Source organism: Dermochelys coriacea, chromosome 3 (genome assembly GCF_009764565.3).
Source record: "Dermochelys coriacea isolate rDerCor1 chromosome 3, rDerCor1.pri.v4, whole genome shotgun sequence".
Classification (NCBI taxonomy): Eukaryota; Metazoa; Chordata; order Testudines; family Dermochelyidae; genus Dermochelys; species Dermochelys coriacea.
The window spans coordinates 156911826-156925550 of record NC_050070.1 but is presented as its reverse complement, the minus strand read 5'-3'; the positions used below and the strand labels follow the sequence as shown (position 1 = coordinate 156925550).

Here is a 13725-nt window from a genome sequence, read left to right as displayed (position 1 = left end):
GGCCTGCGCTGTGCAGGAGGTCGGACTAGATGATCAGAGTGGTCCCTTCTGACCTTAGTATCTATGAATCTATGAATCTATGTGGTTAAGTCAGCAATACTCTTTCCACATTTTCTAAACATCAAGAATTTAATGATGACCTGAAGGCCCAGAGCTTCTCTTTCCAGGAGTATTTCTTAAATCCCCTCTCTTATGGTTTCAGGGTCAGCTGTACCTTTGACCCTTTGCTCAGTTTCCCCCTGGGTACCTTTCCAAGAGACAGGCCCAGCACCTGCACTTCTTTCAGGATGAAATTCCACCATTCACCCCACTCTTAGACTGGGTCCCCTATTCAGCAACTGGGAATCGTCAGCAGCTCCTGCTGTGTTTTGCCCGCTGCTGTAGATTTCTCTTTGGGATTGTGACCAGTATGTAAGTGTAGTGACAGAGAACAGCTTGTTCCAAACAAAGTATTATTTATTTAACCAAAGGAACACAACAAACAGTGAGGGAAAGGATGTTGTGATGGCCAAGACTAGAACAGGGTTCAAAAAAGAACTAGATAAGTTCATGGAGGATAGATCATCAATATCTATTGGATAGGCAGGGGTGGTGTCCCTAGCCTCTGTTTGCCAGAATCTGAGAACGGACGACAGGAGATGGATCACTTGATGAATACCTGTTCTGTTTATTCCCTCTGGGGCACCTGGCATTGGCCGCTGTCGGAAGACAGGATACTAGGCTAGATGGACCTTTGGTCTGACCCAATATGGTCGCTCTTATGTTCTAAAAGGGTTACAACAATGAAAGGCCTGTACGCATGTTATCATATCTATGCCTTAATCTTTCCTTGTCAGTTTAGAGAGGTCCCATTTTTTCCAGGCCCCCTCGGCACTGAGCCTGGATGAGATAGACTGCACCCCTTGCAGCATCTGCCTCTGTGTCAGTCTGACCTTCAGTCTCCTCCTAGAGCTCACAGGCACTCTTTTATTCATTTAAAAGTCCCTTTGTTTGTCCTGGGACACCTGAACCTGGTCAGTCTGGTTTATGCATCTCGCCAGAGGGATTAGAAGTAGACTTCCAGCACTGTACTGTCCATTAGGCACCAGTAGCTGAGTTAGTCATTGTCTGGTTCCTGTGTATGTGTTGAGAGGTACATTAAGAATTAACCCATAGTGTTTTATACAGCAAGCCCCACCACAATACTCAAACATATAGAGATACACAAAATATTCACAAAAATAATGCAGATCTAGTCCACATTCTTCAGATCTTTTTAATATCTTCAGTAGTTCTAGTTTTAAGGAAATAATTTGAGAGTTTTGTAGCATCCAGCATGATTAAGAATAGCCAAATCTGTAGTCCTTCTGGCTGAAAAGTCCGAGGTGCTAACCATCAGTGCTTTCCCATTATCTGTCCCTTATCTCTCCCCTCTGTCATGTACAGTCATTGGAAAAGCTCAGCAGCCACATGGAGCAGATTTGCATGGCTTTGCAGGAGAGCCACAAACTTATTGCTGCCATTTTTTAGTTCACTTCTCTGAGGTGATTTTGCCAGGCTTGTGCTCTTGGTTTTCGTTCTAGTAATTTAAGTGTCTGTCTAGTTTCTGAAATCCAAGTTTGAGCATTTTCCTTGTAGCAGTGACTGTTCTGCCTGCCTCTGGCATAGATATGACTACACATGACAAAGATGTACTAGGTATAGGGGCAGTACTCATGATTGGGACAGTGTGTTGTTGGAAGAGGTAGACTGTCCAACTTCGATCTTTTACTGCCAACTTTCTAGAGTCTCAACAACACTTGCGAGGATGGGGTGTTGGCAGGAGGCTCCTGCCATACTGAGTAATGTGTGTGTGATGATAAAAGGCATTAAAGAATTATTACAAGTAGCAAATGGAATGTTTAAATTCAAAAGATTTCTACTAAAACAATGGGACATAGCTTGTTATCCACAGATACTGACTTTACTGGGATTTGAAGGGTCTCAGCCCTTCAGAAAAGCAGGCCCTGTTTTCTTGTCATTTCCTTGGGCTTTTGCAAAACTGTTGAAAGGTTAAATGATTTTTTTTTTCTTTTCTCTCTCCCTCTCTTTCTGCTGCTTTCCTTCTTTCTTTTTCAGGGACATTGCTGCCAGGAACTGTCTCCTTACTTGTCAAGGGTCTGGGAGAGTAGCTAAAATTGGAGACTTTGGAATGGCCCGGGACATATACAGGTAATAGAACTCAGTCTATGGCGTCACTAAGCAGAAATTTACCAGAACGGGAGATTATATGCCTAGTTAAGTGTCATCATGTGCTGCTCTGTTTAACCCCAGTAAACGGATATTTCTGAAATCCTTCCCATATGACTCCCTGTCTGATGCAATTTTTGCTGTCAATTGACAGTGGATTGACAGGCTGCTCACTACTTCCTCAGAGCCTTCTCCTGGGAAGAGTTTTCCTTATGGCCAGAGAACATTTTCCCCTTCTCTTGGATTCCATCCCTAGTTGTTTTCCTTTCACTTTCTCAGCACTAAGTGGCATAAGTCATTGGTGTGCCCTTTTGTTCTGTGGCTCCAAATCACTTTGAGTTTAATCTCCCTCCTCCTTGGTATTGACCCTGTTCCCTTCCTTTTTTTGTCATAAGTAAATCTCCTCAACTGACTGCATATAAAGGAGGAAAGATCAGGAGACTGTAATTACCTAAACTGGAATTTAGCCAGGCCACTAGGGTTAATGATGCTGCGCTTACAAGAAGTGCCAGGAAATCTTTAATGATCACAAATGATCAGTTTACAGCTCATCTGCAACTCAGAACCTTAGCGCCCCCTACCACAGTGCCGGAGAATTGATTCACTCCTGACTCAGTGGAAAGAAAGCCACTTACTGAATCACCAATACAATTTCTTATAGTACTTTGGGGTTTTTTCTGTTAAGAGGTCACCCATGCAACTACTGAGCAGACCTGACCCTATTTAGCTTGAGTTCTGGGAATCTCACAGCCTGAGGTGATGTGACTGTAGCACTCCCTTAGAGATGTGAGTGCATCTGAGCTCTTAGGTTTTTGTTACCAAACAAGACCCTACTACCTTGAAGCCCTGCAATACAAGAGGACTCTGATATGGCAAAACAACCTCTGTCACACATGCACACTTGGCACAACTAACTGCTAGTACCCTTTACTCCTTTTCAACAGAGCCAATGAAATTTACACACTTTTCCATGCACAGACATTCACTTTGTATGCACACCTGTAGCTTGCATGCACAAGCTCCCATTTGTGACTGCCAGTACAAGGGTTTGATCTTGATGGATTTAATTTTAAATGATATTGACACAAAGGGCCTGATATCTAGCTAAGATTGTTAGGGTTTTATGCTGGCAGCCATCACCGCAGTGTCTGGGTACCATCTATATAAAATTGATGGTAATAGCAAAATCCCTAGTGGATTTCATGTGCTGTCTGGCTTTTCTCCCTTACCATGCTAAGAATGCTGCCTGGGGTATTCTCATAGACTCATAAACTTTAAGGCCAGAAGGGACCACCATGGTCTGACCTCCTGCATATTTCAGGCCACAAAACCTCACCCACCCACTCCTGTAATAGACCCTTAATCTCTGGCTGAGTTACTGAAGTCTTCAAATCCTGGTTTAAAGACTTCAAGTTACAGAGACTCCATCATTTACACTAGTTTAAACCTGCAAGTGACCCAGGCCCCATGCTGCAGAGGAAGGTGAAAAACCCCAGGGTCTCTGCCAATCTGACCTAGCAGAGTTGTTTTCTGGTGCTTGATTTGTTTGTTACAGGTTTTTATTATTTTTGAGGGGGGTGCTTAACTGGATGTGGGTATCAATGCTGTGAAATGTCATTCCTGCTACAGTGAAAAAGCTTTTCCAAAGAGGAAGGTTTTGCTCTGAGACTCTCACACATGTGAGTAATTCCCGTGGAACTATCCACAGGATTACTCACAGGTTGCGGGATCAGGCACAAAGTGAGGGACAGTACAGAACTGTCCCTACATTAAATGCCTGTTCCAACTGTTTCTATGAATAGAAAAAGATCTTGTTTGTATAATCTCTGCCATGCTCCTTTGTCTATAAGAAAAGCCTCGATTTAAGCTCTTTACTAAACGAGCCAGTCCCCAGGCTGGTAACTGTAATCCTTTAATTAGAAAAGTACTATAGTAATGCCACTTTCTTTCTGAATCCTGGACCGACTGTTCACTTTGTTTTTCCTCTCCAGGGCCAGCTATTATCGAAAGGGAGGGTGTGCAATGCTGCCAGTTAAATGGATGCCACCTGAGGCCTTTATGGAAGGAATATTTACATCAAAAACTGATACATGGTGGGCTTCTTTTTTTCATGATCCGTTTTTACAAATGACTCACTCTCTACTTCCCATTGTAAAAGGAACACGTTCCCATTCCCCCCCCCCAAAAAAAGAAGAAACGGCTCTTTGAAAGCTAGGGATCTAGTGGAGGGGATGAGGGAGTGAATAGCCAGATCCTTGCAACATGAAGACTTTCTCCTCAGAGCAATGGAACTGGCTTAGATGCTGTATTGGTTATGAACAGGTGATCTAGGAAGGAAGGTGTCAACTGTTATTGAAAGGAGTCTAGCCTCTCTATAGGAGCAAGCCATCTTTCAGTGGCAGGGTCAGACACAGCTAGTGTCAGAGGAGCAAGTGGAAATGCCCAAATTGCCACCTCCTCGTGGCCCAACGCAGCACATTAAGCCATGTGTTTCCAGGTCCCAGGGGAAGGTGGGAGGGAGATTGGGCTGGCCAAGTCAATGAAGGGCTGTGGATACCCCCAAAAGTGCCGGGTCTTGAGCAGTCACTTGCACTGTTTGTGTCTGAGCCTAGCCCTGCTCACTCTGCCATGGCTGGCAGTCTCTCGTGTCAGGAAGCAGAGGGCCAATGTTGACAGAGCAGGGGTACTGCTGATTGGGAAAGAAACGGTCAGGTGAAGCTGGGTCAGGAAGCCCGGAGTGCAGAAGAGTGTTTGGGGAGAGGAGGCGACTGTGAAACCACCAGTACTAATGTTCACCAGCTGCCTTCCCAGGATGTGGAGTGAGAGTATAAAGCCTGTTTCTCAGCTGATGGAACAAGTTAAATCCTCCCAAGGACACAGTAGCATTGTATGCTGTCCATCAGCATCAACGTGGTGATCATTGGGCTGTTTTATTCTGTTCCCAACCACACTGCAGTGTTTAACCCATAGAACATTGGCATTTTCCAAGCTGCCAGTCAAATGAATGCTGAGGAGGTTGTATTTTCAATCTTCAGAGTGTTAGATGCCCAGCCACAAAGACCAAAGCTTGTGATGTAACCGAAGGAATATTCTAATTTTAATTCCCTGAAACATATGGGGCTAGGACTCTGCAGCTAGGGGTCACTTGTATCATCTCTACAAGAGCAAAGTACATTGTTGTTTATTCAGGAACACAGGATTTGCCATAAAGGATCAAACCCCATCCTGTCTCCGGCAGTGGCTAATACCCAATGCCTCAAAAGAATGCAAGTCCTCTCACAATAATACACCTGTTGTATCAAATTATGACATGCTAGACACCAAGTATATATGATTATTTCTTGACCCTGCTGGGCAAACAGTGTAGTTGCACTCTGAAGCATGACATTTAATTACCCACATCACAGTCTTGGCTTGCTTAATAACTGTTGTTACTGACGCCCATAAAATCATCCAGCCCTTCTTTTACATCAGCCACTTTGTCTTAGTGTTCTCCTGCAGCTGAGAATTCTGCAGGTTGATTAACTGTAGGGTATGCAAAGCAAAAACTGGTTTTAATGGCTCTAAGTGCATAGCCATTGAATTGCAATACTATTTTGTGCCTGTGTCCTTGACCTTCTTTCCTTCTGTTCTGTGTCCAGGTCCTTTGGTGTGTTGCTGTGGGAGATATTCTCTCTTGGATATATGCCTTATCCCAGCAAAAGTAACCAGGAGGTTCTGGAGTTCGTAACAAACGGAGGAAGGATGGATCCACCAAAAAACTGCCCTGGCCCTGTGTATGAGACTAACTCATTTTGTGCATGAACTCTCTGCTCTGGCCAGAAGATTATTAGCTTTATTACCATATATTTAATGACCTTCCTTAATGAACTCAAGTACCAAAGACTTTTTCCCTACTGGTAATGTTATCTGTCAGCCCTTTTAGGTTAGTAGTCGGTGCCATTGGCTAGTATGTTAAAAAATATCGGTCAATAGCTCTGTCCTTCAGATTAGATGTAAAACTGCAAGTTCTGACCACCTGTGGCCATTAAAGATCCCTGGTGTTGCTCACAAGTAGCAAAACCTTGGCTCAGTTAATTATGTTCTAACCTGCCTACAGTAAATTCCTTGTGTGGTTTCAGTTGGGGCAGGTCATTTTTCTGAAGTGTCACTAGATTCCATCCCACAAGTGGTGGGTGAAGCAGTACATCTACCTGGATGGCCTGATTTTCAAATATGCTGTAGGGGTTCAGTGCCTTTGAAAATCAGTTCAATAGTGTTGGGACCCTTTGGAATAAAAGGTAGCACACAATTATCACTAGATCTCCTGCAATGCAGCATGGCTTCCAATTTAGTTTCTCAAGGTGATACGTCCCTGACCAGCCACCAAGGGCAGGGTATGACATCGAGTAACATCCTGTCTTCATCTGAATGGCCCACCTAAGGCTGGGTGGAAAAGGAACATCATGGTTTGGAAGGAATATTTTCAAAGGATGTATGGTAGAAGAGACTGCTGGCAAGGCACCTCTGTGGGAATTCCCAAACCACTTCTTTGAATCCATACCCCCATTCTTATCCGTTTGATTTCTAAATGGCAATTGGAGCAGCTTCCCTCTCCATAGAGGTGTCCCCCCCCCAGTACCAGACATAATGTTTTGAGTGTGTGGGAAGTGAGGAGGGGATTGGATGGAAATAGCCACTTTGTTAGGTCTTCCCCATATGTAGCAAAGGCCTGATTTTTTCACCAGTGAAAAATTTCAGGTGTCAATTTCACGACATGTTCCTACCAGCAGCATTTAAGTGTATATTTGGCCCTTGAGGCGCGTATCTGCATGCAGATGGAGAGTGGTATAGGACCCTACACTTGAACCCACAGCAGGATGGACTTTTTCACTGATCGTGGAAGGTGACAATGAAGACTTGGTGGGCGGGTGGGTACTGATGGACCATGGTGAACTGAAGTTCATTAACTACCAAACGAATCTTCCTTTTGCCTTCCTGCTTGTCATGATTTTCTCTCCTTCTGCTGTTGTAGGTATCGTATAATGACCCAGTGCTGGCAGCACCAGCCTGAAGACAGGCCAAACTTTGCCATAATACTGGAGAGGATTGAATACTGCACACAGGTATTTGCTTTTTCATCTTGCAGCATAAGACAACCAGTGGGCAGTACTGCACTACTGCAGTGAGCTCTAAACATGTATGTTGTGTTAGCCTGAAATCAGTGTCATGTAGTAAACGGAGGTGATGGAGTCTCTCTGCCCTTCAGAAACACATGCTTCCATCTCACTGCCCAAAGAGCGGGTGCTCCTCACTGCCCATGCACATACCCCACAGGAGGAGAGGCTGTACACAGGCATAGCAACTCTGTGATTGCTGTTTCTACATCAAGGTACACTTCCTCCGCAAGCCAAAGACCTGGGCCAGTCCACCAGGTTGCACTCACGCACTTTCACTCCTTTCTTCCCTAGCTGTGCTGCAAGGGGGTTGCCAGGTAGCAGCCACTTTGCACATTTTAATTCTTAAGACATTGACCAGTACTGAGCCGGGATGGATCTGACCCAGGGCACCAGTTCCAGTAGACCAAACTGTGGAGAGGTTTGGATCCAGACCGAAATTTTTTGGTTAGAGCCAAGATGGATCTGAACTGGAACACTGGATGCAGTGATGAACTCTGGGGCAGTCTGGATCTAGATTCAGATTACATTTCTTGGGCCCATCTCTAGCCTCATGTGTTTTAGGGCCTCGGACCTGAGCAGTTTGGAGAAGACAATTGGGGACTGCAGTGCTATAGGAGCTCTAAGGACAAGCAGAGGGATTGGGTCTCCTGACTTGAACCTGATTTCCCTTTTTAGTACACAGCTCATTAACCCAGCTCTTCTAGTCTAGTGGTCTCACAAATGAAGCAGTCAAGAAACTGTTGGCTTGCAAGCTTTGGCACAGACCTGCACAAGGCCAGGCAGCATGTCATTTCACCACTCTGAGCTTCAGTTTCTCCATGTGTAAAATAGGGCTGGTACTGATCCCCCTGCTGGGGTGTTGTAAGCTACATTCCCTCGAAGGTGCACGCCTTCGCAGCTGTGCAAGAGGCCATCAAAGGCCGCACATTTAATGAGCAGAGCCACACAGGTGTGCACACTGCACAAAGGTGGGCCTGGAAGATGGCAGTGGGGTGAGGTGGGGAATAGAGGGAAGGTGGGGCAGTGGGGAGAGGTGTGGGATGGAAGATGGCAATGGGGTGAGGTGGGGGATGGTAATAGGGAAGCTTGGGGCGTGTGGGGCTGTGGCAACTCCCCCAGCCCCAGGGCTGTGGCACGGCCAATAGAGACATCTCTGCCCCCCAGTCCGGGGGCTGTGGTGGGGAGAGACGCCTCTCCCCCAGCCCGAGACGCTTCTCTCTCCCAGCTCCAGGGCTGTGGCGGGGTGAGATGCATCTCCCCCAGCCTGAGATGCCTCTCCCTCCCTACCCAGGGGCTGCAGCGGGGCGAGGTGCCTCTCCCTCCCAACGCCAGGGCTGTGGTGGGGTGAGACACCTCTCCTCCGGCCCTGGCCCCGGCCCTGGAGCTGCTGTAGCAAGAGAGAGCTGGGAGAAGTCCTCCCTCCACATCGCAGCTCTAGAGCAACCTGCACCCCAAAGCCCTCATTCCCAGCCCCACCCCAGAGCCTGCACCCCCAGCCAGAACCCTCACCCTCACCCCCTCCCACACCCCAACCCCTGCCCCAGCCTGGAGCTCCCTCCCACACCCTGAATCCTTCATCCTCCCGGCCCCACCCCAGAGCCCTCACCCTCCGTACTCCAACCCTCTGCCCTAGCCCTGAGCCCCCTCCCACACTGCAAACCCCTTGGCCCCACCTCCGCCACACATCACCTTCCTATTGGCGCACATAACAAAATTCATTCTGCCCATGAATGGGAAAAATTAGAGGGATCATTGTGAGGTTTAATCCATTAATTTTTGAAAGGTGCTTTTAGATCACCAGGTGAAGATGTTAACTCCAGTTTTTGTTTTTTGGTTGTCTATTAATAGTAAGCAGTTGACCAGCTTCTCACACTTTTACAGCTTTCTGGAGAACATTTTCAAAAGTGCCTAAATCCCACTGAAATGCCTAAATTACTTAAGGGCCCGACTCCATGGAGGCTTAGGCTCCTAAGTGGCCTAGGTCCTTTTGAAAATGTTACCCTGCATGCCTGGAGTCCCCACCTTCCACCACATTGCTGCTACATTTTTACAGCTGTAACTGCTTCTGCATTACAAGCGAATGTTATGAACTCTGTGTTCCAATCTGTATCATCCCAACATTCTCCTTGCAGTTTCAGTTGCACCTGGGAATCCTTCTTCCCTAAACTCATGTGCCATGTTTCTCTGTGCTGGTAAAAAAGCTGTCACGTTCCACCCCAGTGGTAGTTGCATTTCCCTGCGATTCCTTTTATAAAGTTTGCACTCCTCTGTGGCAAAAGATGCTCTGTTGATTTAGGGCAATTATTATAAACAGGAGGCAATTGGCGACAATGCCTGAATATCAGCAGTGGCAAAAGAGTTTAAAAGAATCTCATTGTTCTCTCCTGTAGGATCCCGATGTTATCACCACCGCTTTACCTGTGGAATATGGACCATCCATTGAGGAGGAGGAGAAGGTTCCAATGCGCCCAGAAGACCCCAAAGCAATCCCTCCTCTGGTGGTCTCCCCACACCAAAAGAGAGAGGGTGACAAGCAGGCCCTGCCTTCTCCACCCCCTCTGCCCTCAGCCATCACAGCAGGAAAACCTTTGGCAAAAGTGGCAGCCCCGGAGCCTCCGGTCCCTGTTAATGTGCGACCAGCCCTGGAAGGGGGACACATCAACATGGCCTATGCGCAATCCACCTTAGCTTCTGAGCTTCAGAAGGGCAGGGGGTCCAGAAATAAGCCCACCAATCTCTGGAATCCAACATACGGCTCCTGGTTTGCAGAGAAGCCTGTCGTCAAAAACAATTCTCTGCTGGAGAAAGAGGTGTCCGAGAGGGAGAATTTGGGGCACGAAGGAAACTGTACTGTGGGGCCCGGTGTTGTGACTAGCAGGCTGCCAGGCTCCTCTCTGCTCTTAGAACCGTCTTCACTAACAGCCAGCATGAAGGAAGTGCCTCTCTTCAGGCTCCGCCACTTCCCCTGTGGGAATGTCAAATATGGATACCAACAGCAGGGCTTACCCCTGGAAGCCTCTGCCCCATCTTGCGCTAGCAATTATGAGGACTCTGTCCTTAGAAACAAGAGCCACGTAGCCCATCAGGGGCCTTGAGAGCCCTCTGCACTCTTGACTCTCATTCTGTGTGGCTCTTGAGCTTGGAGAGTATTGTCCTTGTCATCCAAGAGAGAGCAGACAGCACTAACTTTCATTATATGCCAACTAGCTCTAAAGTGCCACCCTTTGAAGCCATGTTTTCAGATAACCCAGAAGCTTCAACTCATCTAAGCCACTACTACGAAAAAGGGGGAATATTAATGTTAACTATAAGGCCCAGCTTTCGGTTGCATAAACTTATATGCATGGTCATTGTCGTGTCGTGCCCTTCCCTGTGCGCTTCTTCTCAATTGTGTATGCTCCGCTTAAATGTAAGGTCAGGATTCACTGCCTGAGTGTTTCATGTTTGGGGTTTTCCTTGCCAGGCTGCTGGTTGCTGTGGAATGGGACACTTGAAATCCCCTATGGATGGCAATGGTAGAGGAAGAACCATTTATTCAAAACAAAAAGGATAAAACATCTTTGAATGAAGACACCGGGGAACATTCCCAAGTTGCATTACAGCTGTAACGTAGTCTGCAGCAGCCCTTGAATATGCGGTAATTACCGTATCATTGGCAGAGCAATGGAAAGATGCCAGTCACACTGTATGGTTTGTGAGTAAGATGGGAAGTTAACTAACTGTAGAGGAAGAGAATGAAGTGCAAAAGGAGGATGGTTTATATCTTTTTCAGACCCAAAGCCAAGGACGGTACTGGCCCTTTAAAATTCTTTCTGTGCTACAGAGAGGAAGCATTGTGTTCTACAGAACTTCTTCTTGTTCAGTGGAATTCAGGTGGAATTTTACAGAGCCAGGCTTGTGTGAGAGAGACGTTAAAAAGGCCTCTGCAGTGAGAAGTCACCAGTAGATGGAAATACAAAGGTCTGAAATGCCCTTTACTAATGACTCCAACCAGAAGGCTTGACTTTGTACTCCCATCGGGATTCTAGGCAGTGTCTGCATTTCACGGGTTCGTTACCCTTGTTCCTTTAACAGAATTCTTGTGCGCTAGTCCGTTAAAAGCCCGAAGCTGCACTGATGCATTCTGTACACCTTGTGTATGGTTACAAGACACACATAAGAACTGAATTCATTTGTAAAGACGTACATTCATAATTTACAATATATTCGGATGGGGCTGCAGAAGCAGCCGTGCTGCCTAAAATACATGGTGCCTATTTCCATCGAAATAGGTCTATGGGATCAGTAGCAAAGGAATATAGAAGAGCTGGATCTCGATCCAAGACCTTTAACTTTGGGGGAGTGGTTCAGCATCCAAACTTTGCAGTAAATTCTCTAACGAAAGAAACCAGAGCCCCAGATCAAAACACCCCAGTCTTTGGGGTGTCAGAAAAGGATCCAAATCTGAGGACTGTGACCTGAGACACCCCCCCCCCCCTTTAAAGTATGGATGCAGTGAAGTTCTTGTCCCTGCTCTACCGTCCCCCACCCCTCTGGTAAATAATGCTGAAGTCTTAGTAGTGTAATGTTGAAATTGTGCATCAATTTTTTTTTTAAATGAAGCTTATGTTAGCAGGTTTGAGTTGTGAACTGTAATGATTCTGTGGGTGCTTTGGATTTCACTCATCTGCTACTGGTATGTCGCATGTCATGGCTGCATGGATTTCATGGCTGTAATGGGGGCCAGAACTCAGGACCGTCTGTGGCAAATACAGAGGCCTCTTCCACTTGAGCTAAAAGGATGTTTCTGAGCTATAAAAGTATTGGGGTTTCTAATCCTTTCTGTGGACCAGCCACTAGAGAAGTGACTTGCTTACAGACACTGGAACAGGGCTACCATTCCATCTAGCTTAGCACTGTTGCATTCACACTACTCTTGCTACTACAAGAAGGAAGAACTCTTCTACTGTCTCAGGAAAGACAATGTGTTCCATGGGAGAACAATGACTGAGCTTTACTTTGTACCATCAAGGCTGTTTGCACTGCAATATTATCCATGTGGAACTGAAATTTTCTTTAGACATGTCAGCTTTCTTTTCCTTTTTCAAAAAGGGTTCAGATGAATTTTTTTCAAGCAGACCCCAAGGGAAAGCTGTATGATCTTACTGCTTTCTTTCACTCCTTTCAAGACAAGAAACCGCTCTGAGTTTTTACTGCTCTACCAGCGTAGTTGAAATTTTAATGAACTGTGACTGTCAGTTTCAAGCATATTGATCTACAGACCTGGGACTACCTGACCCTGCAACTCCAGTTATTGATAGTTTTCCAATTGCTTCTGTTAAAAGTAGCATTTTTTTAAAGATGCTTTAGAACATCAGCAAAGGAAGATGAACAGATTCCTGAATAGCCTTTTTCCCTCCTCCCCATTCAGGGGAAGAGCAAGGAGACATACTGATTTATTTTCTGCCTCTCGCTTGTGGTGTGCATCTATAATTTTATTGCAGGAGGGCATCACCTTATATGTGTGAGTCCCACAATGAGAGCTAAAACCATTACTACCATTTACAGCTGGCCCACATGAATAGCATGTTTTGGTCAGTGGAAAATGGGGAATTGTAATATAAAGTTCCTGACAATATTTTCTTCTACCATTCTTAGAGAGACTGTAGGATAGGATGAGATCTTCAAAGACGCACAAACCTCAAATGAAATCTTCCTCTTGATAGTCTCTGTACAAAGTGCTTTGGGCTAGAACAGTGGTGTTCAGATTGGCATAGGGCTTAGGCTGAGGAGGTTGGGATCTTTTGAATCAAGACTAGGTTTAGGGCTGAGGTTGAATGGTGTGGAGCAAGATTTTAGCATGAGATTTTGGCCCAAATGTCAGAAATCTCAGTCAGCATTTCTCATGCAGTTTCCATCATCTTGCATAATCGGTTTCAGCCACATGACGAGAAATGAGTTGCTATTGGAGACAATGAAGACATGGAACCACAGAGGTAGGTCTGAATTCAGCTCCTGACATACTTCTCCTGGAATTCAGAGGAGTTCAAAACATGGACTTGTGGCTTATTGCTAATACAAAATGTAACCCATCTCAGCCCCTGCCCACACCTATTATGATTGCTACACCAGCAGACCCCATTTCAGTGTCTCTGTGCTCACTTCCCACCCCCTTGCTGGGTTAGTGAAAACTCTGGGCATTGCTCTATTTCTCTGTTCCAGTGAGTATAAAGGCATTTACCAAATCATCTTCTTTGGGAGCCCTCTGGTGCAGTGCAGTATTCTGCATGGAGCAGTGGCTGTTACCAATGTGGACCACATTCTGCCCTGTGCTACACATATACTACCCCCACCCCATCAAAGGCAGAGTTACATGCAT

At 46.0% G+C, this 13725-nt stretch overlaps 1 protein-coding gene across 1 annotated transcript in view; it reads left to right on the top strand.

Annotated features, from left to right (window-relative positions):
- Positions 1-13292, top strand: part of ALK (ALK receptor tyrosine kinase) — a 553261-nt gene extending 539969 nt beyond the window's left edge. Inside the window, exons 25-29 of the mRNA XM_038395333.2 lie at positions 2098-2190; positions 4200-4301; positions 5850-5984; positions 7223-7313; positions 9758-13292. Coding sequence (XP_038251261.1) covers positions 2098-2190; positions 4200-4301; positions 5850-5984; positions 7223-7313; positions 9758-10462 — 1126 coding nt within the window. The 3' untranslated portion in view covers positions 10463-13292. The remainder of the gene's footprint in view (positions 1-2097; positions 2191-4199; positions 4302-5849; positions 5985-7222; positions 7314-9757) is intronic.
- Positions 13293-13725: the final 433 nt, after the last annotated feature.